At 54.3% G+C, this 22,187-nt stretch overlaps 2 protein-coding genes and 1 long non-coding RNA gene across 6 annotated transcripts; 1 reads left to right on the forward strand and 2 right to left on the reverse strand.

Moving 5' to 3' along the window:
* The first annotated feature begins 671 nt into the window (after window positions 1-671).
* TIGD3 (tigger transposable element derived 3) lies at window positions 672-3,515 on the forward strand. Its single transcript, XM_006216702.4, has 2 exons — window positions 672-863; window positions 1,785-3,515. The coding sequence occupies exon 2, from the start codon at window positions 1,801-1,803 to the stop codon at window positions 3,214-3,216; it is 1,416 nt and encodes a 471-aa protein (XP_006216764.1). The 5' UTR covers window positions 672-863; window positions 1,785-1,800; the 3' UTR covers window positions 3,217-3,515.
* A 7,330-nt stretch (window positions 3,516-10,845) lies between these two features.
* SLC25A45 (solute carrier family 25 member 45) lies at window positions 10,846-17,837 on the reverse strand. Of its 4 annotated transcripts, none has more exons than XM_072970282.1 (7): window positions 17,425-17,837; window positions 15,804-15,847; window positions 15,540-15,611; window positions 15,043-15,228; window positions 12,434-12,692; window positions 12,145-12,284; window positions 10,846-11,140 (listed from the first exon to the last, which is right to left on the reverse strand). In XM_072970282.1, the coding sequence occupies exons 1-7, from the start codon at window positions 17,483-17,485 to the stop codon at window positions 11,135-11,137; spliced, it is 768 nt and encodes a 255-aa protein (XP_072826383.1). In that variant the 5' UTR covers window positions 17,486-17,837; the 3' UTR covers window positions 10,846-11,134. The 4 variants fall into 4 exon arrangements, with proteins under 4 accessions (XP_072826383.1, XP_015105410.1, XP_015105407.1 ...); XM_015249924.3 differs by having other exon boundaries at window positions 10,846-11,205; XM_015249921.3 differs by having other exon boundaries at window positions 10,846-12,284; window positions 17,425-17,830.
* Window positions 17,838-18,148: 311 nt separating this feature from the next.
* On the reverse strand, window positions 18,149-22,182 carry LOC140698823 (uncharacterized). Its single transcript, XR_012076799.1, has 3 exons — window positions 22,104-22,182; window positions 20,686-20,783; window positions 18,149-18,809 (listed from the first exon to the last, which is right to left on the reverse strand). It is a non-coding gene; the product is annotated as an uncharacterized lncRNA (long non-coding RNA).
* Between the last annotated feature and the right edge of the window lie 5 nt (window positions 22,183-22,187).

Raw genomic sequence — 22,187 nt, forward strand, 5'->3', positions numbered from 1 at the left:
CTGTGAGGGGAGGAGAAAAGTAGGCTGGAGTTGAGGATGGGAAGCACTAGACCCCAGGCTGAGAAGTCCACATTTGATCGCAAAGAACTTGAAGGTTACCAAGAAAGGGAATGATAATAGCTCTTGAGTGTAGGAACTTGAATCTTGCCAAACTGCCTACCAAAATTAATAAAAAGTAGTCTTTATTCGCCCTAAATCAGAAGTAAGTAGTTTATTGTAGCAGGGCTGATCGACGTGAGGCCAGTGCTGTCCATGGTAACATCTTTTGTGTAGCTTAAAACTTGCATCCATTTTTTCGAAACCACTAGGTGAGAAGTATTAGTACTTCTTGGTAGATGAGGAAGCTGAGGCTGCCTAGGGACACGGCCAGGAAGACCCTGGGGCGCGTAGTCTGCTCTCCGGCCTCCACGCTGCCCTCGAGGGTCGACAGGCCCTTTCCCGAGAGCCAGGTCCTCTGAGGCCGGCGGCGCCTCTAGGACTCCTGCTCCGCCCGGGCTCCGCCTCGCAGTCCCCTGGAGCTGGAAGCTTGGTCCGCGGGAGGACCCAAGGACCCGCCACTTTCGTGACGTCCAATGAGACTTAGCCGGGGGCGGAACAGGACGCCACTGAGAGCCAATCTGATTGTGCCGGGGCGGGGCTGCGGCGGTGGGAGCTGAGCGGCTGACCGCGGTCTTCCCAGCCCTGAGAGAGGCCGGCGCGGGCGGCGCGCACCGGGTCCTGCTGTGCACGCTCCCGCTGCTCGACGCCCGCGCAGCCCCTCGGTCCGCTCCGCGCGTCTCTCCCCTGCCCTCCGGTCGCCGCCGGGACAGGGGCTTGGGAGCCGGGCCGGGGCTGGGGCGAGAACCGCGGGACGAGCGCCTGAGGTGGGTGCGGAGCTGGAGGCTGGGAGGCTGGGAGGCCGGGCGGGCGGATGACTGGGTCCGCCCCGCCGACGGACCCCGGGTCACGGTGGGAAGAGGCCGTCCAGGTTGCCGAACCTGGCTTCCGGCCTACCAGGGTCCAGGACTCCCGTCCCCGCGCGGTGGTACCCCTCCCAGGCCACGACCCTCCCCGCCGAGGACACCCCGCCTCTCTGCCCGCGGCCTCATAACCCCTGTTGCCCTTTGTCGCCTGTGCACCTGCCCTTTGGGCCTTGTCTCCCACTCCCCCTCCAGGCGAGATCCCGGCCCAGCCTTACCTGCTCAGGACGCAGCACCAAATTAGACTTGCTCCTTCAGCCCCCAATCCGTCCCTCTTTGTCATGTGTACACCTGTCATCTCAACTCTTCATTCACTCCACCATCCTGCCCCCAACATCTCCATCTAAATCCAGCCTAGGCCATCATCCCTCTCCCCCTCCAGGGAGTCCTCCTGCCAGCTCTGATTATCCCCTACACCGGCCCTACTCAGCCCTAGCCCCCTGTCCTCCCCCAACCGCGCTTCTTTGTTGTCTCTGCAGCTGTCCCCTCTGCTCTATTCATCCTTCTCCCCCAAACCCCAGCTCAGACTCCCTTCTCCCTCTGACAAGGGGGCCGCCCTCTCCCCAGCTCTGTTCTGGTGTTCCTCAGGATCAGAGCCTGGCCAACTGCTCACCCAGCCTGGCCATTTCCCTTCCTTTCAGCCCAGCCCTCTCACCTCCTACCCAGTGTGCCCTCACCCTCTTCCAGCTGGTCCAGTCTTCCTTGGTCTCTCCCCTACACCAGCCTGTTTCCCTGCCGCACACATTCTCTTTTCCTGACTGCGCTCCTCTCCCAACCCATCTGGCCCCAGCCGTCTGTCCCCCTTCAATAGTCCTTCCCTGACAGGTGCTGAGGCGGCGCCATGGAACTGTGCAGCAAGAAGAAGCTTCATGCCCTGTCCCTGGCTGAGAAGATCCAGGTGCTGGAACTCCTGGATGAGTCCAAGATGTCCCAGTCGGAGGTGGCCCGGCGCTTCCAGGTCTCCCAGCCCCAGATCTCACGCATCTGCAAGAATAAGGAGAAGCTGCTAGCGGACTGGTGCAGCGGCACAGCCAACCGGGAGCGCAAACGCAAGCGGGAGTCCAAGTACAGTGGGATCGACGAGGCACTGCTCTGCTGGTACCACATTGCCCGGGCCAAGGCCTGGGACGTGACGGGGCCCATGCTGCTCCACAAAGCCAAGGAGCTGGCCGACATCATGGGTCAAGATTTTGTGCCCAGCATCGGCTGGCTGGTCCGCTGGAAACGCCGAAACAATGTGGGCTTCGGGGCCCGCAATGTACTGGTGCCTCCGTTCCCCTCTGAGCCGCCTCCCCCAGCTCCCACATCCCAGGCCCAGCTGCCTCTTTCCCTTAAAGATTTCTCCCCAGAGGACATCTTTGGCTGTGCAGAAGTGCCCTTGCTCTATCGGGCAGTGCCCGGCAGAGTGGGTGCCTGTGATCGTGTGCAGGTTCTGCTGTGTGCCAACAGCAGGGGCACAGAGAAACGGCGGGTGTTGGTCAGTGGGCGCCAGGCTGCCCCAAGGTGCTTCTTTGGGGTCAACAGCGAGGCTCTGCCTGCCTCCTACCACCCTGACCTGGGCATCCCCTGGTCACAGTGGTTGGCACAGTTTGACCGGGACATGGGGCGGCAGGGCCGACAGGTAGCCTTGCTGCTGGCTGCCCAAGTGGTGGAGGAGTTGGCAGGCCTTCCCGGGCTCTGCCACGTGAGGCTCTTACCTCTGTCAGCTGCTGGCACCACGCCTTCCCTGCCCAGCTCCGTGGTCCGGGCCTTCAAGGCCCATTACCGGTACCGTCTGTTGGGCAAGCTGGCTGCTGCCCAGAACGAGAGGGTTGGCACCTCACTGGTGGAGGCTGGGGCAGACATCACAGTGCTGGATGCTCTGCACATAGCAGCTGCGGCCTGGGCCAAGGTGCCTCTCCAGCTTATTGTAAGCAGCTTCGTTCAGGAAGGGCTGGCTCCTGGCAAAACGCCGCTGGCCCGGGACAAAGCCTCTGAGATGCCGCCAGTCCCTGGTGGGCTGAGCCCTGAGGAGTTTTCCCGCTTTGTGGACCTGGAGGGCGAGGAGCCTGTGTCTGGAGTGTGCAAAGAAGAGATGGGCACTGGAGACGAGGAGAAGGTCGGAGGGGATGGCTTTGACCCTCCGCCCAGCAAAGCTGATGCCCTCCGGGCCCTGGGCACACTGAGGAGGTGGTTTGAGTGCAATGGCACTTCCCCTGAGTTATTTGAGAATTTCTATGCCTGTGAGGAGGAGGTGGAGAGGCTCTGCTGCCTGTGAAGGGCCCTTCCTGCCGGAGCCCCCTCCTCTCCTGTTTCCCATGGAAACGCCCTCTCTAGACAGCAGATTGAGGGCCGGTCTCTTTCCCATGGAAATGGAGCTTTTGTGAGAGGTTTTGAAGGGAGACAAGTTGGGAGACCAAGTCTAAGCTGTGAGCGAAAGTTGTCCAAGCCCCGAGAAGGTCTAGGAGAAAAGGCATCAGGGCAGTGAAGTGAGGCTGCATAGTTTCTGAGCCTCTCTGGATGTGGGGACTTGGGAAGGTGGAATTTGAGCTTTACAGACAGGCCAATCCCTTGAACTCTGTGTTAAAAACAATTCTGCTTCTGGAAATAAAGTTTTTAATCAGAAAAGAGACCAGGGTATTAATTTCATGGGAGAAGGGTGAGAAACAATTAATCCAGAGTTTTTAAGTTGATTGTTGAGGGTTGCTGCAGTGCAGCTGTCTGGATCTGTGTGTGGATGACCAGCACTGATCCTCTTCTGGAATTCTAGCAGGAACGACTCCCAGGGAATGGGGACTCCTCATGGGCTAACAGACAGATTCCAAGTATTGCCCACGACTTGCTTCTGCTCTGATAATTTCCTTCTCAGATTGTGGTGGTGGGGGTGGTGTCTGAGGAAGGAGTGGGGCAGGCTAGGGACATTCTAGGGGAAAAAAAAAGGAGCCAGAATTTGGAATAGTCATTCATTCTTTTTTTTTTTTTTCATTCATTGATCATTTCACAACATCTCTTCAGCAAGGCCTCCTGTGTGATGAGGTTGCAAAGATGGTGTCCCTGCTGGGCAGGACCTTTCAGACAGTGATGTTGGAATGTGACTAAGGGTCATCATAAAGGCAAGTGCCCAGTGCTGTGGCCCTGGAAAGCCTGGCGACACTGCACAAGGTGAGTTTTGAGCTGCAGCTTGAAGGACAGACAGACAGAGTGGGAAGGATAGTCCTGGCCAAGGGGCATAGGTGTGGAGGCCACAGTCCCAAGAGAGTGCATGGAGAGGCCCAGGGAGCAGGAGGGGCCTGTAGACCCCCAAGCTTGGTAGTGGGGCACCCCCATGGGGTTTTGGTCAGGGTGGGGACAGGCCATTTGTCAGCTTCTTGAAAACTGAAACTCAGAGTGTGGGTCAAAGATGTGAAACCTAACCTGTATGTTGTAACACCCGTAACTTATATAATATGGTATATCAGCTATACCTCAATCATAATAATAAAAAAAGAACCTCAAAAAAAATGGATATGAGACATAGAGGTAGGAGACTCCCACTGGTCCCAGTGAGAGATGGTGAAGCCTGTGCCAGCTCATGGGCGCAGGAGGGGAAGAGGTTGGTTACCCTGGACGCAGACCAACTCTGGCTGGTGAGGAGTCCAGGTCCAGGCCAGAATCCTACATGTGGCTTTTCAGGCCAACCGCAGGAATCACAGGGCAATGTGGCTTTCTGGGGGGCATTGCATTGAAGGCCACCCAGGCCGGCTGGGCTGTTTCTAGCCAGGCACCTCCCTCTGGGACCTCAGCTCAGGCATTTCCCGGGTGCTTCTGCCAGGACTTCCTGAGTGGGGGCGTTGACTGAGATACCTTCTCCACTTAGATGCAGTGCCTTTCACTGCTAGCCCTGCGCTCTCTCCTGTGCTCCCACCCATCCCCACAGTCCACAAAGAGGCAGGAGCCTTTTACTGGGGACAGTTCCCATCTGCAACATGTGATCTGACCCTCACTGGTGCTGTTCTGTTGGGGAAAATGGACCACTGGGGAGCTGGTGCCTCTCTGCCTCTGCCACTGTCATAGTGAATAAAGACCGGCTGTTCTTTCAGTTTAGCTCGTTGTCCTCACTGACCGCCCCCAACACCTGGCAGCCCAGCAATGAGACAGGTGTGTCATTGTTGACTCACTTTTGAACAGTTCTTGAAGCCGCCTGCTGGCTTTCCATTTCTCACCTAAGATCCCAAATCATTTAGCCTTTCCCCAACAGATTCTATTTCCCTACCTATATTCATTTAAATTGTCTTTTTTTCCGAAATCATTCCGTGCTGACATATCTCTTTTTAAGCCCAAAAGTATACAGGCTCTAAAGTCCTGGCCAAAGCAACGAGGGCCAGTGGAGGGCAGCTGAGCCCTGGCCCAAGTGGCGCGCTTCCGGTGGGGTAGCCCGGGGGAGTGTAGGGTTTCAGTGCTGACTTCTCTCCAGAGCTGTTTTTATTTCTCTTTTTTTATTTATCTTCCTGTCTTGCACTGATATCATGTATCATACTTGGCCTCTTAGGTGACTTCTCGTGCTCATTCAAGCAGTATTTACTGAACGCTTTGCTTCTGGGGCGGGCCCTGCTCTGGGACCCTGAAGCTAGTGCTGAACGAGGCAGAGGGGATCCTCCTTGCTAAGCCCTACCTTTCTGGTAGAGGAGATAAAGAAGAGACAAGTAAACACACAAGGAGTCATTTTAGATAGCAATCATCTCAAAGATGAAAATAAAATAACGATGTCCCAGAGAGTGACTGGGAGAGGGGAGTCAGGGAAGTACCCTTTGGGCAGAATTGTGACTGCTAAGAAGGAAACACCCATTCTTCCAAAGGAAGAGTGTTCTCTGCAAAGGGAACAGTAGGTACAAATATCTAAGGTTAGAAACAGCTTGACAGGTTTAAGAAACAGAAAATGAGAGAAGCTCAAGCAGAGGAGGAGGGTAGAGAGGTGGGTAGGGGCCTTTGACTGGGCAGGATTTAAATTTCATTGTAAGCGAGACAGGAAATTTCTTTTGGAGGGAGGGGAGGGGGGAGATATGTAGACAAAGGAGGAACGTGATATGTTTTATGTTTTAAAAATCGAATCCTAGTTGCTGTGTGAAGAACATACAGGGAGATGAGGAGCAAAGGTATAAACCGGAAAACTAAGTAAGTTAGGAAGCTACTGTGGTTGGTGCGACTTCCTCATGGGTGGGCCGTAAGGTGTGAAGGAGTGAGATGTAGCAAAGAGGACGTCTGCTATTCCCGACAGACCTAATTTTGTGTCAAGGTCAGGCAGTCCTATCTGAGTTTGCAAGTGTTGCCACATGCAAAGTAATGGGGGGGGGGGCGCAAAGAAACTATGTGCATTATTTCAGTTTATTTACAAGCCTCTCTGTCCAGGAGGCATAGGAGGCTCCAGGGCAGCAAAGATGAATTAGACGCAGTCCCTGTTCCTAAAATGCTCACAAACTAGCAGGAGAAGCAATACAGGTCAGTTGTGAGGATTAAACAAATGAATGTTTATAAAATGTTCACTACTTGTCAGGTACTATTTTAAGCACTACGTATGTATGTTAGATATTGTTAGTATTGTTGTTGTTATATTCATCATAAGCATCAATCTTGAAGAGATGGTGAACAGGACGCAGAGGGCCCAAGGCAGAAAGGTTGGTTCCGCATCTTCTTATATCCCTGCATTGCTCTCTGAGTAATTTCTCCCCATCCACCTTCCAGTTCTCTTCATCTGTGACAATTCTTTTTTTTCCCCAAATATACATAATCATTTTTATACTCTCTTGTTTCTTCTCTTTTAACTCCTTTGTATATTTAGACATTTCATGCATGGTTATTTTATATTCTGTACCTGATAAATCTAGTTTCTGAAATTCTTTGGGGCGCTAAATCTGTTGCTTTTGTTTCTCTTGATGCCTTAATTCATGGTGGCTTTTTTCCTTGTGGGTCTGGTAATCTTTGTCTTGGGAATTTTTTTATTGGTTACATTTAATCCCTGGAAAACCTGAAGATCCTGGTTTGGGGCCTCTCCTCTAGAAGAACCTGTAGTTATTCCAGCTAGGCACAAGGGGGCACTACCATCATGATAAATCAATTTCTGGAAACAAGGTGTCCGAGACCTGAAGGATAGTCTAGCAGCAGGTACCATGGTTCCTGGTTCACAGTGGGCTCATCTTATTCTTAATTTTTACCCCCACAGGAGAGGCAGGTTTCTTTGCAGGTTCTCTTTACTGGTGGGTGGAGGCTTTCTGGTCTACTCTTTCACTAAGGGGTAGCCCCTTCTAGGATCTTGACTTAATTTATGAGTTCTGCTCCCTGACTATGCCAAAGTCTAGTCTTCTGTGTGTTTCCTTAATTTTCAAGGTTGCAGTGTTAGCATTTGCCCCAACGGCAGCACAATTCCAACACATGCTTTACATTCATGTCCTTGTTTTGAAGGTGTCTTTGGGAAATTCCCTTACTTCTTGCAAAGTTAGCAATGGTTTCAAAGTCATGTTTGTTATAATAGATCTGGGATCAAGTTGCTTTATCATAGGGAGGGCTCTACGTAAAATCTAGAGCCCAGGGGTGGTAGTGCATGCTTAACATGCACGAGGTCCTGGGTTCAATCCTCAGTACCTCCATTAAAACAGAAAAAATCTAGAGCACCAGCCTGCCAGTGGGGAAGTCGGGAAGACTAGTTTGTTTTCTTTCTTTCTTTCTTTCTTTCTTTCTTTCTTTCTTTCTTTCTTTCTTTCTTTCTTTCTTTCTTTCTTTCTTTCTTTCTTTCAACAACTATTTATTGAGTGCTTCTGTACGCCAGCTAGAGTTTTGATGAGCAAAAGAGCCAAGGTCTCTGCTTCATGGAGCCCATAGTTTAGAGAGACAATTATAATCAAAGAGTCACACAGATGAACGGATGTGATTACAGACTGGAAGGGGGAAATGACATGAAAGCACAAGCCAGTGGTTCTTGGACTGTGGCCGGCACCAGCAGCATCTGGGAATGTACTGAAATACAGGTTCTGAGACCTTTCCCAAACCTACTGAATGAGAAGCTGAAGTGGGGCCCAAGAATCTGTATTTTAGCAAGCCCTCCAGGTGATTCTAAATCACTGGCATAAGTCAAAGGAACCGGACCTAGACAGAGGGGCTAAGGAAAGTTTCACTAAGGAAGTGATGAACTGAGAGATAGGAGGCACACAGGCAGTGAGAATAACATGTGCAAATGTCCTGTGGGGTGTTGGGGGCTGATACATTTAAGGAACCAAGAGAGGTTCTAAGAGTGTCCAAGCACTTTGGAGGCTGTGGGAAGGAAACTGCCCTGATTCCTCAGAGCAGTGGGAAGCCATCGAGGGGAACAAGAGGAAGAAAGTGACCTGATCAGATTGCATTTGAAAAGTTGAGTTATTTGTCGGGATTCCGGACAGGACCACGGCTGTGATATTAGGATTGGAAAAGAGAGAGTAAGTCCTAGAAAACTTTAGAAGCAGGATTAACAGGTGCTGGGGACTCCTGCTGAAGTGGGAGCAAGAGAGAAGGGCTACTCTGAGACGGCTGGCCTCAGGGAGACTTGGGGATTCTTTGGGATTCTCAAGGATCCGTGATCAGGGACACTGGTGGTGTGGGCCTGGAGCTCAGGAAGGGGTCAGACCAGAGATACAAATTAAAAGTGACTCCTCCACCCCCCTACTCCCCCCAAAAAACCCCAAATGACAGAAATTTATTTACAACATTGTAAACTGACTATACTACAATTTTTTAAAATAATAAGCTAAAAAAAAATAGAGTGAGTCCTCTTGGTTTAGTGAGTTTGGCAAAAGTGATTTAAGCCAGAATCATCCAAGGTGATGGCATTTCCCCCTTTACCTGCACATGTAGCTGGAGTGTCACTATACACATAAACTAGTCTCTTGCTATTTCTCTGACTGTGATCAGTGCTGTAAACATAGGTATGACATTTGACAACGCGAGTCCAATGAGACACTAGTTAACATGTCTGCCCAACTTATAAACCCTTTACATGTGACTCTCAGACACCATCCCCGTTTTTAACCTCAAAGCAGGTTCATCTATCTCTCCTAGTTCTTAGGGACTCCTTTTATCTAAATAAGTCTCAAATAATGACGACCTCTAATAACATCTGTTAATTCCCTAAGGAATTTAACATGCATTTTCTGAGACCCTGTGACATAAAAACATCTGGCTTTTTAAAATATCTTCAGCCATTTCCTGCCTGATCTTTGTTTTTCTTTCCACCCTCCTTTCCAAGAGGAGTGAGTTGTTTTCTCACTAACCACGCCGTGCTTAACCCTCACCTCACTGCAGCACCATACTCCCGGCCCAGCTAGCAGCCCTGGCTGTGGGCCAATGGAAGGAACCCTGAGCTGGGACTGCGGGGCCCGAGGGAGGCCTGCCTCTCTTTCTGGTTCTAATGTGGAGCAGGAAACAGAAACCCATGTGCAGCTGTGCAAAGGCAGGTTGACAGGCATAATTACTGCCCCCAAAAAGGATTTCATTAAAACAAAACCATAAACAGACTTTTTAATTTTATTCCCTTGTTAACTGGTGATATGGTGAGAAATGACAAACTACAGAGGACCACTCTGACCTCCTGCTCTTTCCTTGCCCTGTTTATTAGAACCGCCTCCTCTTTCACATGCACATTGTTTACTCCCTTTGAGCCAGCCACTGACTCCCCCAACCTCAGGGGTTCCAGTGACTGCTTCCTGACACTGCTGTGTCCTGCCTGAAAATCTCTGGCACTGTGGTGGCCCTGGACTTGCCACTGGGGCTCCCAGACTGACCAGTAGGAAGGGATCTCAGCAGAAACTGGGGCACAGAAATGGCAATGACTGTCTCAGACAGACTCTGCTTTTCCACACCAGGAACACAGGCTTCCTGAATCTGCAGGAGTGGAGGCCACAGAACTAGAAGTTCAAGTCACTGCCACCAGATTCACAACTTTCTGAGCTTGAACAGGCAGTGCATTTCTGCTATTAGAAGCATCCAGAACACAGTTCTTAAACTTTAGTGTGTATAAATGTCACAGGGAGAGCTTTGTACGACACAGATTCCTGGGCCCCACCCTCAGGGATTTTGATTCTGTCAGTCTAGGGGGAGGCCTGGGATCCTGCATTTTTGACCCCCTCCAGGAAGTACTAATGCTCCTGCTGCTCCACGGACCACGCTGGGGTCGCCCCTGACCTCGAAACATGCAGACCCTTACCTACAATGTTATTTTGGGTGAAAGCTAAAGAGATGTCAGAATGTCCAGCAGGTGGGCAGGTGGGCTGTGCTCCCAGAGTCCCTAGGTTCCAGACGCCTCCTGTATCCTCAGCGATGACCCCCAGGGCCACCATTTTCAGCCAACAGTGAGGAATCTTCTTTTAAGCAAGTGATGGACAATTTGCACACATCACTTCTGCTCACATTTCTCTAGCAAGAACCCAAGCGCAAGTCCCCATCGAGGGGAACATAGCCTTGCTCAGTGACCAAGGTGCCCTGCAGCCACGCTATGACGATGGAGGAGGGGAGAAGGATTTAGGGTACCACCTGCCATCTGTGGCACACCACCCAGTAAACAAGAGCTCCAAGGAGCACAGGGGGAATCTGGTACCATAGGTCGAGCTGAGGTGAGTGTGCACTTAGGTGACTCATGGGAGACTGTCACAAGCCCCAGGTACAGCAGGAGTGGCAGAGTAACTGGCTCTGGAGGCGGAGGCTCGGATGTGCCCAGACAAGCTGTGGGATACCAGCCGTGTGACCTGGGACGGGTTACATACTGTCCCTGAGCCAAGGCCACCTCCTCTGTAAACTGTGATAATACTGTGCTTGTTTCTGTAGGGAGCCCCAGAAAGTGGCAGGAATTCCAGGGATCAGGTCACCATGAGGGGACCCGGGTTGATCTCAGACCAAATCAGGACATTAGTGGATACAAATCTGCTCACTTTATTACCAATTAAGTGAACCCTTTCAGCCAGGTTTCAATTCCCACTTAGTGACTGAGATGGGTAAAGAAAACCAGTACCAGAGATGGGAGTGGGTGAGGCAGACACTGCTCCACTGGAGACCACCCGGGAGGGGCCAGGGCAGCAGACAGCTCAGGGAGGGGTGGCGGTCAGGACCAAGGAAGCAGGTGTGGAGGTCGGAGTCGGGGGCAGAGGTCTGGAGTGCGCTTCACTTGACGGGCACTTGTTGAGTTGCTTCAAGCATCAGGCTCAGTGCTGGGAAACAGTCAGAAGTACGACATGACCCCTGACCTCAAGGAGTGCCCAGTCTAACTGGGGAGCTGAGAAGCAAACACACAACCACGATTAAGCCCAGGCGAAGGCTATGATCAAGGCACACGGGAGAGCAGAGAGGTCTGCAAACCCCAAAGTCAGTTCCAGGCAGGCGGAGGCAGCAGAGGGAGGACTTCAGGAGACAGCACTCAGCCTGGGTCGGAGCGGGCTCAGCCTGCCGGGTGATGGAGTCACCCTGCAGGCCCTGCCCACTGTGGACCTCAAGCAGGACTGGGCTGCCGCTAGGGACCCAGGAAGAGGAAAGCTGGTGGGTAAGGAGGGCCTGGGAGGAGGGGAGTTTGGACTTTTTCCTGAAAGTGATGGGAGCTACTGAAGAAGATTCTGGATGAGAGGAGACTAAGGGCTACTCTCAAGTCCTGAGGGGAGAAGCTTGAAAGGAGGTGAGGTGGGGCGCAGGTGAGGATGTCATCACTGGAATCCAGGGAGGTGGTTAGCTCAGGCAGCCAAGTGGAGGCGCTGAGAGCTCTTACAGGGGTGGAGTCACAGGGGTGGGGATGGAATGTCACCAGCACCACTGGCTGTAAGTTTACTTCACAGACTCAGGAAGCAAAAGAATCAAGGTGTGTGTAACTGGGAGGCCAAGGCCAGCCTTAGATTCTGGGCAGAGTCCAGGACCCCTGGCCTACTGCTCCCCACGCTGTCTCCCCAGCCCTGTCTGTGAGTTGGAGGGGCCTTGGTAAAGAAAGTACAGCTTCTTGAATCAGCATCACAAGCTGGTGCTTTCAACTTGGCTTCCAGTCTGGGCAGTTAGTTGGGCGGTGGTCTCGCTGGGGGGCTGCCAGCTGGCCTGCCCAGGCTCATCCCCAGGAGTGGAGGAGGTACTCGTAGCTGAGGAAGGTGACAGCGTTGACCGGAAAGGCACGGGCACTGTTGATGGTGAGCCCTCGGAAGAAGACCCCCAGTCCTTCCTGCCGGACGCTGCTTACCACGCAGTCCAGCAGCCCCCGGTACGCCCTCTGCTCCAGCCCGGCCATCTGCATCCGGGACTTGATCACATCTAAGGGGGTGGCTGTGACCCAGGAGGTGATGCCAGCAAAACCCCCAGCCACCAGCACTGTGGCTGAGCCTGGGGTAGAGGAAGCCCAGGGCGGGAGTCACACTGAGGAACAAAGCAACCTTCCCCATCCATAGTCTCCCTCCCCTCCCTCCGAACACAGGCCAGCTCCCCTCCCCGACTCCTCTCGGTCCTCTACCCTCTCACGCCACTTCACTTACTGGGGTTCTGGCCATCTGGTGTGGATTGGCGACAGAGCCATTCGTAGGTGACAAAATAGATTCCCAGGGTGGGGGTGTCCCTCAGTGTCAGGGCCCAGGCTCCCCGGAACAGTCCCCGGGGACCCTCAGCCTGGAAGATGGAGGCTGCACAGTGCACGGGGCCCTGGTACCGGGGTGGGGGGCTCCCTGGCTGAGCCCTTGGTTCTGTCTGGTTTTGTAGCCGGACTTTGATGAGGTCAAAAGGGGCCAAGCAGTAGGCCTGTAGGGAAGGAAGCAGGAAGGACTCAGGTGGGGCTTCGGCAGGAACAGTCCCTTCCTCTCATTTTGACAGGAGGAGGTCAGGGGCAGGGAGGGCAGCGTCTTCCTTCAGGACCTTGCTGGCTCGCACTGCCAGCTCTCAGTCTCCTGCACTCGCAGTGGGAATGGGCCGGGGCCCCTCCCTTAGCATCAGGCCCCTGACAGCCAGCGGCACCGCCCCACCCTTCAGCTGAACTTAAGGGTACTCACATGGACACGTTGCCTTGAAGAAAGGATTCAGTCTGTGCCCACAAAACAGCAGAGAACTGACCCTCCCCAGGGTTAAGGAGGTCACCTCGATTGTGCTGGGGACTCAACTTTATAGATTCTCCCTCCCTCACCTCCTGCAGGACACCTCTCAGAGGCCCCTGGGTAGGGAAGTGCACCTTGCAAACCCCGAGTACTATTGTCCCAACAGAAGGTGGGTGACAGCGTGGGATCTGCGGGTCCTCGAACTCTTATCACTTGGCTGAGGCCAGGGGGACAGGGATTTGGGGTCATATTGGTGCTGGGAGATGTGGAGGGAGGTTGAGGGGAGGGGCTAGAGTGTGGGTCAGGGATGTAGCTAGGTCAAGATCAGCTATGAAAGTTCAGGTGAGAATTGAGGTCCAAACTGAGGTTGGCGTATCATTTACAGGCTTATGTTTTTTGTTTGTTTCGTTCTTTCATGGGAGGTACACAAGCTCAATTCCTCAGCCCTGGAGATGGCTGATGGCAGAAAAGTCTTGCGGCTGGCTCTGGCAATGATATTTAGAGGGTGACAGTTTGCTTACTTCCTCCCTTGCAGGAAGGCCAGGGGGCTGGGGTCCCTCCCTGTGAGATTTCACCCTAATGTCACCCTCCAGAGCAATGCTGAGCTGAGGGCTTATCCAGGGGGTGGGGTCCTAAGCCCTGGGCTCCTGGGGGTGTGGAAGTGGCTGGGCCAAAGGCAGGGGCAGGCAGGGGTGGGCTAGGGCCCCTCCCCTCCCCATCCTGTGCCCACAGGGCAGTGGAGACCTCAGACATTGCTGCTTAGTTTGACAGTGGCAGCCTTAGCCTAGTCAAAAGTAACTTTTGTGCACATTTGAGGTTGCCATTCCCTGCCCAGCGCTAACCAGGGTCACTCCCCACTTCTTCCTCCTCATCTCCACACTCAAATACATTTTCTACTCCAAGACCCGGTTAACCAGAGCCACGGGCGTGATGGCAAACCTGGGCTCCAGTTGGTCCCTGGACCCCATCCCCATTAGTGAGTAATCCCAGTTCTGTCATCTGTTCTGCTTTCCGAAGAGCTGGAGGGGAGAGGCTGAGGAGCTGGGCCTGGCTGAGCCTAAATCAGGCCACTTGGCCTGGGGGCTCATCCTCTTCTTTGTTTTTTGGGGGTGCATGTCTCAGGGCTTGGGAAACATGCAAGCATGAACCCCGCACAAGGGGTAGGAAAAAAGCTAGGACTTCGGGTCTCATGAATCATTAATTCACTCAGTTAACCCCTGACCCTGTCCCGTGTCCTCGCTCTCAGCCCTGGGAAGTGTTAGGAGCATCCGGGCAGGTGTCGAGTAGACGGTGACCTAAGGCCCTGGCTAGGGTGTGGGGAGGAACCGGGTGCACGCCCTCTGCCTCTATGCTCAGGCCTCCCACTTAGCCGAAGCTGGTCCTGCTGCCCGGAGGCCCCTCTTTCCTCCACTCCCTCCTCGAAAGCCTGGTACTTAAGTGCTGAGAACAAAGACCAAAACCCAATGATTAGAGTCACTTAATGATTAACACCCTGGACCTCTACCAGCAGTATCTGTGGATGGGCCCCTGGCCCTCTGGGTGACGCTTATAGATCGCAGCCACCAGGCAGAGGGGCTGAGCGGGGCAGGGCTGGGGGAGGGGACAGGAACATGGCAGGACGGGAGGGGCTGGACTGTGGGGACTGTCTGTTCTCCAGGGTGAAAGGTCATCTTGGAGAGAGGTCTTCCCACAGCTGGAGGCTGGCAGACCCCTCCAAAGGTGGGCAAGCCCTGTCGCCCCAGACTGGGGCACCGACAGCTTCTCCATGGTGTCCCCTTGGCACTGTCTCCCCCCCATCCCAGGTCTCCCTACCTTTTGCCCACTCTGTTCTCCATGACTGTCCCATCCAGATTCAGCCAGGCCAGGTCACAGGGAGCAGGCCATTTCCCCACAGCTCCCCGTGTTCCCCTTAGCAGGGCCTGGGGTCTGCATCTGTGGGTTGCCACAGGGGGCTGGGAGGGAAAGGAGTGAACTGACCATCACTGCGCCTGTGTGTGTGTGTGTGTGTGCACGCTGCACACTTGCCCCTGTGTGCTCGTGCCCCCACGACACCCCCTCACCTGCAGGAACCCCCCAGTGCAGCCTGCTATGAAGACGTGTGTGTAACTGGGTGGCTGGGCCCTCCGCTCCTGGTGGGAGGTTGCTGTCAGGACCAGCAGGGCATTGCTGTAGACCCCGAACAGGATGGAGTTGACCACAGCTATGCTCACGATGGGGAAGCTCATTCCCTTGAAGAAGCCCAGGAGCTGCAGAGAGACAAGGGGATGCTAGGCAAGGGGATGGGGGATTTAGGGGCCTCACCTTTGCCCTTTCCAGGCCTGGCAGGGCCTCTGCTGGCTGGAAATCACTCTGGCTGCAGGGAGGTGGAGGCAGGCTAAGGCTGGGGACGGCCTCAACTCCACCTTTGGGGCACTAAGCTACCACTCAGCCCCCCAGTGGCTCAGACTTGGGTCTCCTTTCTCTCTTCCAGGGCAGAGCCTTGCCGTGGAAGAAGAAAGCTGGCACCAACTGCCCAGAGGCCTCCCACGCCAAAACCCTGAAGAAGCAGGCCACCTACCGACTCATGGCGGTAAGTCTTGACCATACAATCAATGATGCCCTGGTATGTGGTCTGGGTCTGCAGCCGCACCTGGACAGGGAGGACAGAGCAGGGTGGTAGGCTAGGCATCCAGCCAGCTCATCCCTCTGCCCCCCTGAGTGGGATGCCAGCCAAGAAATAGACATGGGAAGAGCCTCTGTCAGCCAGGCCCTGCCCTCAGGGCACTCTGATGTCTGGTTCAGGCAACGCGTTTCATTCCTTGGGTGCCTCCCCTAGACTCACCTTTACAGTGTCAAAGGGGTGTCCCAGGACCAAGCCCAGAGCTCCTGTGGTGACAAAAAGGTACCATGAGTGAGGCTCCTCAGGCCAGTCTAAGGAAGCAAATCTGCCCAGAGGGGAGCGGGATTCAGGTAGGAGGAAGGGGGGCCTTCCTGCCAGGCTCCAAAGAAATGCCAGCTGATCCCCTTGCAGGCTCCTCCAGGCCAGGCTAAGGAGGTGTGGGAACAAGGAGTCAGTGGAGAGAGCCCTGGCCCTCCCTGGAGGACGCACATGCAGAGAGGAGGAGCCAACCACAGAAGCACCGTGTCCGCGCCGGGACCTGATACCTGAGCATCTTGCTGACTTATCTAACCGTGTGGCCCTAGTGCTCCTGCTCCTGGCCTGCTCTTCTCCTTCCTACCTTCAGCTCACAGCTGCTGCGCAGGGCTTCCATCCAGGCGCTGCCCTCCTCGTGCTCTGCCCCGCAGCCGGCCGTGCAGAGCTGGGGGCCCTCAGGGGAGTCTCACTGGCCCCAGGGGAGGAGGGCCCACCTCCTGGTCTTGCCCTACACAGCAGATGCTGGTCCTGAAGCTTTGGGTGAGGTCACAGCCCTGGGAAGCAGGTTGGGAGTGTCTCTTTCCCCAAAGAGAAATGTCACCCAGAAGTTGAGCTGGGTCCACAGCACAACCGCCTCAGGGCATGCAGCCCATTGCCAGCTAGGGCACAGTCCCAAAGGGGAAGGCAGGACAGCAGGTGAGGTCAAAGGTGAACTTCCTGTCCGAGCTGCAGAGAGTGGCGCTGGCGGTGCAGGCGCTGCAGGTGGGCCTGGGTGGGTGCTCACCTTGGCTCCACTCTGGGCAGTAGCACCCACCCACCCGCACCTTCCTTTCCTCCCCACAGGCAACTCCCAGGAGGCTCTGGGAGGTCCAGGGCCACCGGGACTTTAGCTTCAGCTTCTCCTTTGTCACCCACCTTCTCCAGGAAGTGATCCCTAATTGGGGTTGATGTGACAGAAGGAAGAAAAATGTCTCACCGGAGATCCAGCCGGCCACAAACTCCTCCACAGGCATTGTCTGGCAGAGGCGGGCGCTGGTGGCTCCAGCAGAGGAGACGCTGGTGAAAGTGTAATTCCACCCCCCCCCCTACAGCCCCGGGACTGATAATCTGCTACTAATGTTTAACCCTGGGTGAAGGCCCGGTGCCAAGGCCTCGGGCACCAGGACACAGAATCAGTCAACTTAAGTGGCCTGGTGGGCTGGAGACCTGCAGAGTATGAAATCTCAAGGGGCAGGGAGGGTGGCCCACGGTGGCCTGACCCCCCCCGCCAGCCAGCAACAGCCTTGCAGCGTGACCAGGGCCACAGCTGGGCCCAGGCCCCGGTCGGGCCCCTCCAGGGCTTCTTCAGTCAGCAAGGGTTGAAGGAGCCTACTCAGGGCCAGGCCCTGCCTGCCCGGCCCAAGCTCCCATTCGTCCCCACAGCACCACACGGGCAGGGGCAGGCAGCCCCCTCACCCCAGGACGGCTGCAAGGCCAGCGGAGGTTGGGCCCGGCCATCAGGGGGCAGGTCCAGCCCGAGGCAGCCAGGCGCAGCCAGGCGCCCAGGCCTGGGATGGGAAGAAGGAAGAAGAGGAGAGGAGTGACTCACCAGGGCCGGAAGCTCGTCTTCTCCCGGGGTTGTTTATGACTGACTCTCCCGCGCCTGTCATAAACAGCCTCTTTTTCTGCCTCCTCCTCTCCTTGCCTCTTTCCCAGGGGAAAGCTGGGACTTGGTGTATAAAGGGTGGTGTGTCTCTGCTGCGGGGTGACCGGGCTATGACTGCTCGTTTCTCTTTGGACAACAACCCAAGCTGACGGGGCAGGGACCCGAACCGCTCTCTTCCTCTCTGCTTCCTTCGACCAACTGTCGCTGCTGCCAGCCCATTAAACCTGCTATAGCATGAATGGTTATTCCACTTACCCTCTTGCTCTGTTCTGAGCAGAGGACGGTTAAGTACACTCACCCTTTGTTTTGAAAATGATATTTTGTATCATTTGAAAGTTTGTTACATCTTTTTATAAATCAGACTTTGCTCATGTGTTGTGTGTTGCACAAGTGTCTGGTACTTTCATTTTTCCTACTCTGTCATCTCTTTCTCCCTGCCTCAGAGGGGCCAGTGTACATGGAATGGAAACAGCGTGGGCTTTGGCCTCGTCTAAACCAGGCTCCATCTCAGCTCTGCCTCGGCCAGCTGTGTGATCTGCGGCCAGGCCCGCGCTTTCTGAGGCTCTTTGCTTTCACATTATTTGGGAGGTTCGGGAGGTCATCAGAGGAGGTTTCCAGGTGTTGATGTTGTCGACGAAAGCAATCAACAAACATTCTATCATAGAGATAAAAACAAGTTTTATTTGAGCCAAACTGAGACTGTACCCTGGAAGACAGCCTCTCAGATAACTGTGGAACTGCTCTGGAGAAGCAAGGTTTTCAGCACAGTTTTATATCTTGTCAGAACAAAGAACATCAAACAAGTCAAGAATACATTCCTTCAAGTTTAAAGAAAAACAGATCAGCATGTACACTGTGAGTTAGTGTGGCCTTGGTACCTGGGAGGAGAGTCTTATCACCAAAGGGGCACTGGCATTGGCGTCCCAGGAAGGGAGGCATTTGGTCTTTATTTGCAATGTAGAGATTCTTTACTTCTGGTCAGTGCACCCTTTTTTGTAATAATTAAAGCAGATGTACAATATATGTTTGATAGGCTGTTCTAGTTAGCATAAAATTCAAATTAACTCATGTATAAGCCAGAATGACTTCCCCATACCTCAATATGTGAAAATTTCTTTAATCAGTGTCCACGTTCAGGATCACATCCTCCAGGGCCACATTTCTGACTTTTTCTGTTAAACTCATGTGGATTCCTTTGAGGTAAGGCCCAAAGGACGGCAGCAGTGGGGACGTGGAGGCAGGCTAGGCTGCACTCATGCTACCAGAAGGTGGGGCAGAGCATGGAAGCAGACCTGTGGCTGCAGACAAAGTGCCGACTGCAAGGTGGGCTGCAAACAAGGAGGAAGGGGGCATTAGGAGAGCCTGGTGGCACAGATGTAACCCGTTCTTGACATCAACAGCCATAAATATACTGTCAGATTTCTATTCTCAGGAATGCTGGGAAGTGGGGGCTTGGCGGTGGGGGTTGAGAAGGAGAGGTTCTTCTTTTAAGGGCAGGGAGATCCAGGGCTCAGGCGCCATTGCCCAGAGAAAGCTGTGAAAGCCCCAGACTTGGTGCCAACCCCTGGAGTCACCTTGATCCCTTCCTTCCCTCCACCTCACCATTCCATGAGGTCCAGCCCGTGTTACTATTACTTTCAAGACAGATCCTGAGTCCGCCCCCTCCTCACTTCCTCCACTGCTACTGTCCTGACCCAAAGCCACTGTCACCTCCACTTGGATTCCTGTCCCCAGCTGGCCTCCCTGCCTCTCTGCCATCTTCCGGTCTGTTCTCCACAGCAACCAGACGATGCGGTTGAAATGTAAGTCAGACCCTCTCTCTTCCCTACTCCACACCCTGCAATCCTGTTTAGAGTCAAAACCAAAGCCTTCCTAGGCTCTGGTGCCCTCGAGGTGTCCCCGTAGCCTCTGACCTCCTTCTCTTCTTCCTGCCTGCTGGTGGCCTCCTCTGGCCTGGGCTCCAACGTCACCCACGCAGTGAGCCCGCCCTAACAGGCTCACTGAATTTTGCCATCTGCCCCACCCGCCCAGCATTGCTGGTGCCCCTTCCCTGGCCCAACCTTGTCTTTCACTCATCAACTTCTGACACATTGTGCAATTAATGTTGTCTGGGCAGGGATCTCTGGCTGTTTTGTTCACTGATGTTATTTTGAAGGCTTAGAATAGCATGTGGCACAGAGTAGGCACTCAATGGATACTCACTGAAGGAATGAATGAGTGGACGAGTCAGGGAGCAGCATTAGTGGGCCACCCGGCAGCTGTCCCTGGGTCTCCAGTTCTCTTTCCCCATCTCCAAAGGGCCCCAAAGAACATGAAGTTCCCCAAATACCCCAGCCTGCCCCTCCAGATCTCATTGCTGCTTTTAAGTTTCCCATCAGATGCCCAACGACGAGTCCTGCTGATCCTTCTCTCCCACTGCTGCCAAAGCAGCACACACCCACCCACTCGTGGGTGGACAGGCTCTAAGAAGCAGGGTTCATCTCTGACTCCCTCCCCCTGGAGCTGCCTTGAAGACCTTCCTGAGCCTGGTCTCTCACAGAGGGCTAGGCTACCGTCCCAGTGCTGTTTTCCCCTGAGTGATGCCGGGCGAGCCCTTCTGTGGGCCTTTAATGTTTGCAGCAGGGGCCAGCCCAGCAGGTGCTGGGTCTGAGGCCTCTTGGCTCTAAAGGCCTTCAGTCTGCCCTGTCACTTCAGAATGGGCCCCACGCTCCTCTCTAGTCCCATCACACCTCCTGAGTTCAAGGGAAACCCACTGCCACTCCCAGCCTTGCAGGAGGGCAGCCCCACCCTGGGCCAGCTCTTCTCCAATCCTCCTGCAAGTTTCACCAGGTTAACCCTCTACCTGGCAGAGTAGAGCTCTGATCTTGTCACTCTCTAGCTCACAGCCTCCAAAATGTCCTCAGTGCCTGCCAAACCCACCACACCCCTCTCCGCCTGGTGTTCATGCGCCCTCCCCCTGCCGTGGGTGCCACCCACCTTCCCACCTGCTGTGCTCTGAGTGCCCAGGGTTTCCCTCGTGTCCTAACAGTGCTCCTGCAGCTCCCGAGACCTGGAATGGCTTCAGGAATCTCTCCCAGTGCCCCTTCTCACTGGACCTGGGTTCCAGGCTCCTCACCATCACCACACACACTGCCACATGTCAGTTTTGTTATTGAACCTTTCTGATCTTGTTTTCTCGTCGTAAAATGGAGAGGTAATACTTACCTCTTAATGTTGCCAGGACTAAAGCACTTAGGGTCTGGACACTGCACATGCTCCACAAATGGCAGCTACTGTTACTTTCACTTCCACTCACAGGGTCCCTGAGGACGACACAGGGAAACACGTGGGAAAGGGCGTAGCACATAGTAGGTGCTTAGGAACTGAGGACCCTGCTCTTCCTGTTGTGGCATTTGATAGCTCTTAAGGCAATTCTGACACATTATGTAGCTTTAAACATGCATTTCTCCTGGGTTTCTTTCTCCTCTTTCCCTCCAGTGCCCAATGAAACCAGAACATAAACTTCCTGAGGGCAGGGCCGTGACTCTCAAGGACCCCTGAACACTTTACGTGGGCATCTGATGGGAAACTTAAAAGCAGCAATGAGATCTGGAGGGGCAGGCTGAGGGTATTTGGGGAACTTTACGTTCTTTGGGGCCCTTTGGAGATGGAGAGAGAGAACTGGAGACCCAGGGCCAGCTGCCGGGCTGCCAGCTGGTTTAGGGAGGACACCAAGCCTCCCATCTGGTCCCAGAGTGGGGAACCTGGAGGGAGATGTCTGTTCCCACTGCTTGCATCTGAGCTTCCTTGAGTCCCTAGGTCTTGCTAGGAAGAAAGACATGTTGTAATGGGCCAATTATGGGGCAGTGTGGGTCCTGGAGGGCAAGCAAAGAGCTGTTTCAAATACTGAGAAAACTTGGACTGGGTTAGGAGCCGGAGCTGCCTTCCAACGCTGGGGAATCGGGGCAGGGAGAGTCCACTGCCCCACCCCTCCCCCACCTTCCTGATCACCCAGCCCATTGTCACTTCAAACAACCTCTGGCTCCTCTAGCTCAGGAAGGCACCCCATGGACCTGTTTTTCTCCCTGAGACCTACCCCTCAGGCACACATAGGCTAGCCTTGCCAGGACATGTTGGTGACATGACCCTGGGGATAAGCGCTTTCACACCTGCCTCTTCGGGGCCCCAACGCCTCTCCCCAGCCTGGGAATGCCGCAAGGTGTCCAGGGCTGTGTGTCTAAGATAGTAAAGGCTCATGTGACTGCTTCCTGGAATAACAAGTGTGCCTAGCCTGGATTCTGACATATAACTTGAGGATCTTTGGAGGTCATCGAGTCTAACCTCCTCATTTTGCAGATGGCAACTGAGGCCTCGAGGGGAAGGGGCTTGTCTAGGATGAGTCCGGACAGGCACCATGTCTCTTGATCACCGCGGAAAGCCCATCACCCCTCTCGGTCTCGAGGCCCTGCAGTACAGGCGGCTGCCTACGTCACCTTCACCCAGAGCCCAACCCAGTGTGGACCCCTGACACGCCCCCAAGAAGCATCTCCCTTTCACAGGTGAGGGGACCATCCCAAAGTCACACGCGTGTGAACGCCAGAGCTCGCGCCCCTCTCCCCGATTGCCTTGAACCCTCGCCACACCCCGTTACAGGCCAACAGCTGGGGCCTGTGTATTTGGGTCATTCGTCCCCGGTCACTCGGATAGGTGGCTGGACGGTTTTGTAA

This window comes from Vicugna pacos, chromosome 10 (genome assembly GCF_048564905.1).
Source record: "Vicugna pacos chromosome 10, VicPac4, whole genome shotgun sequence".
NCBI classification, from domain to species: domain Eukaryota; kingdom Metazoa; phylum Chordata; class Mammalia; order Artiodactyla; family Camelidae; genus Vicugna; species Vicugna pacos.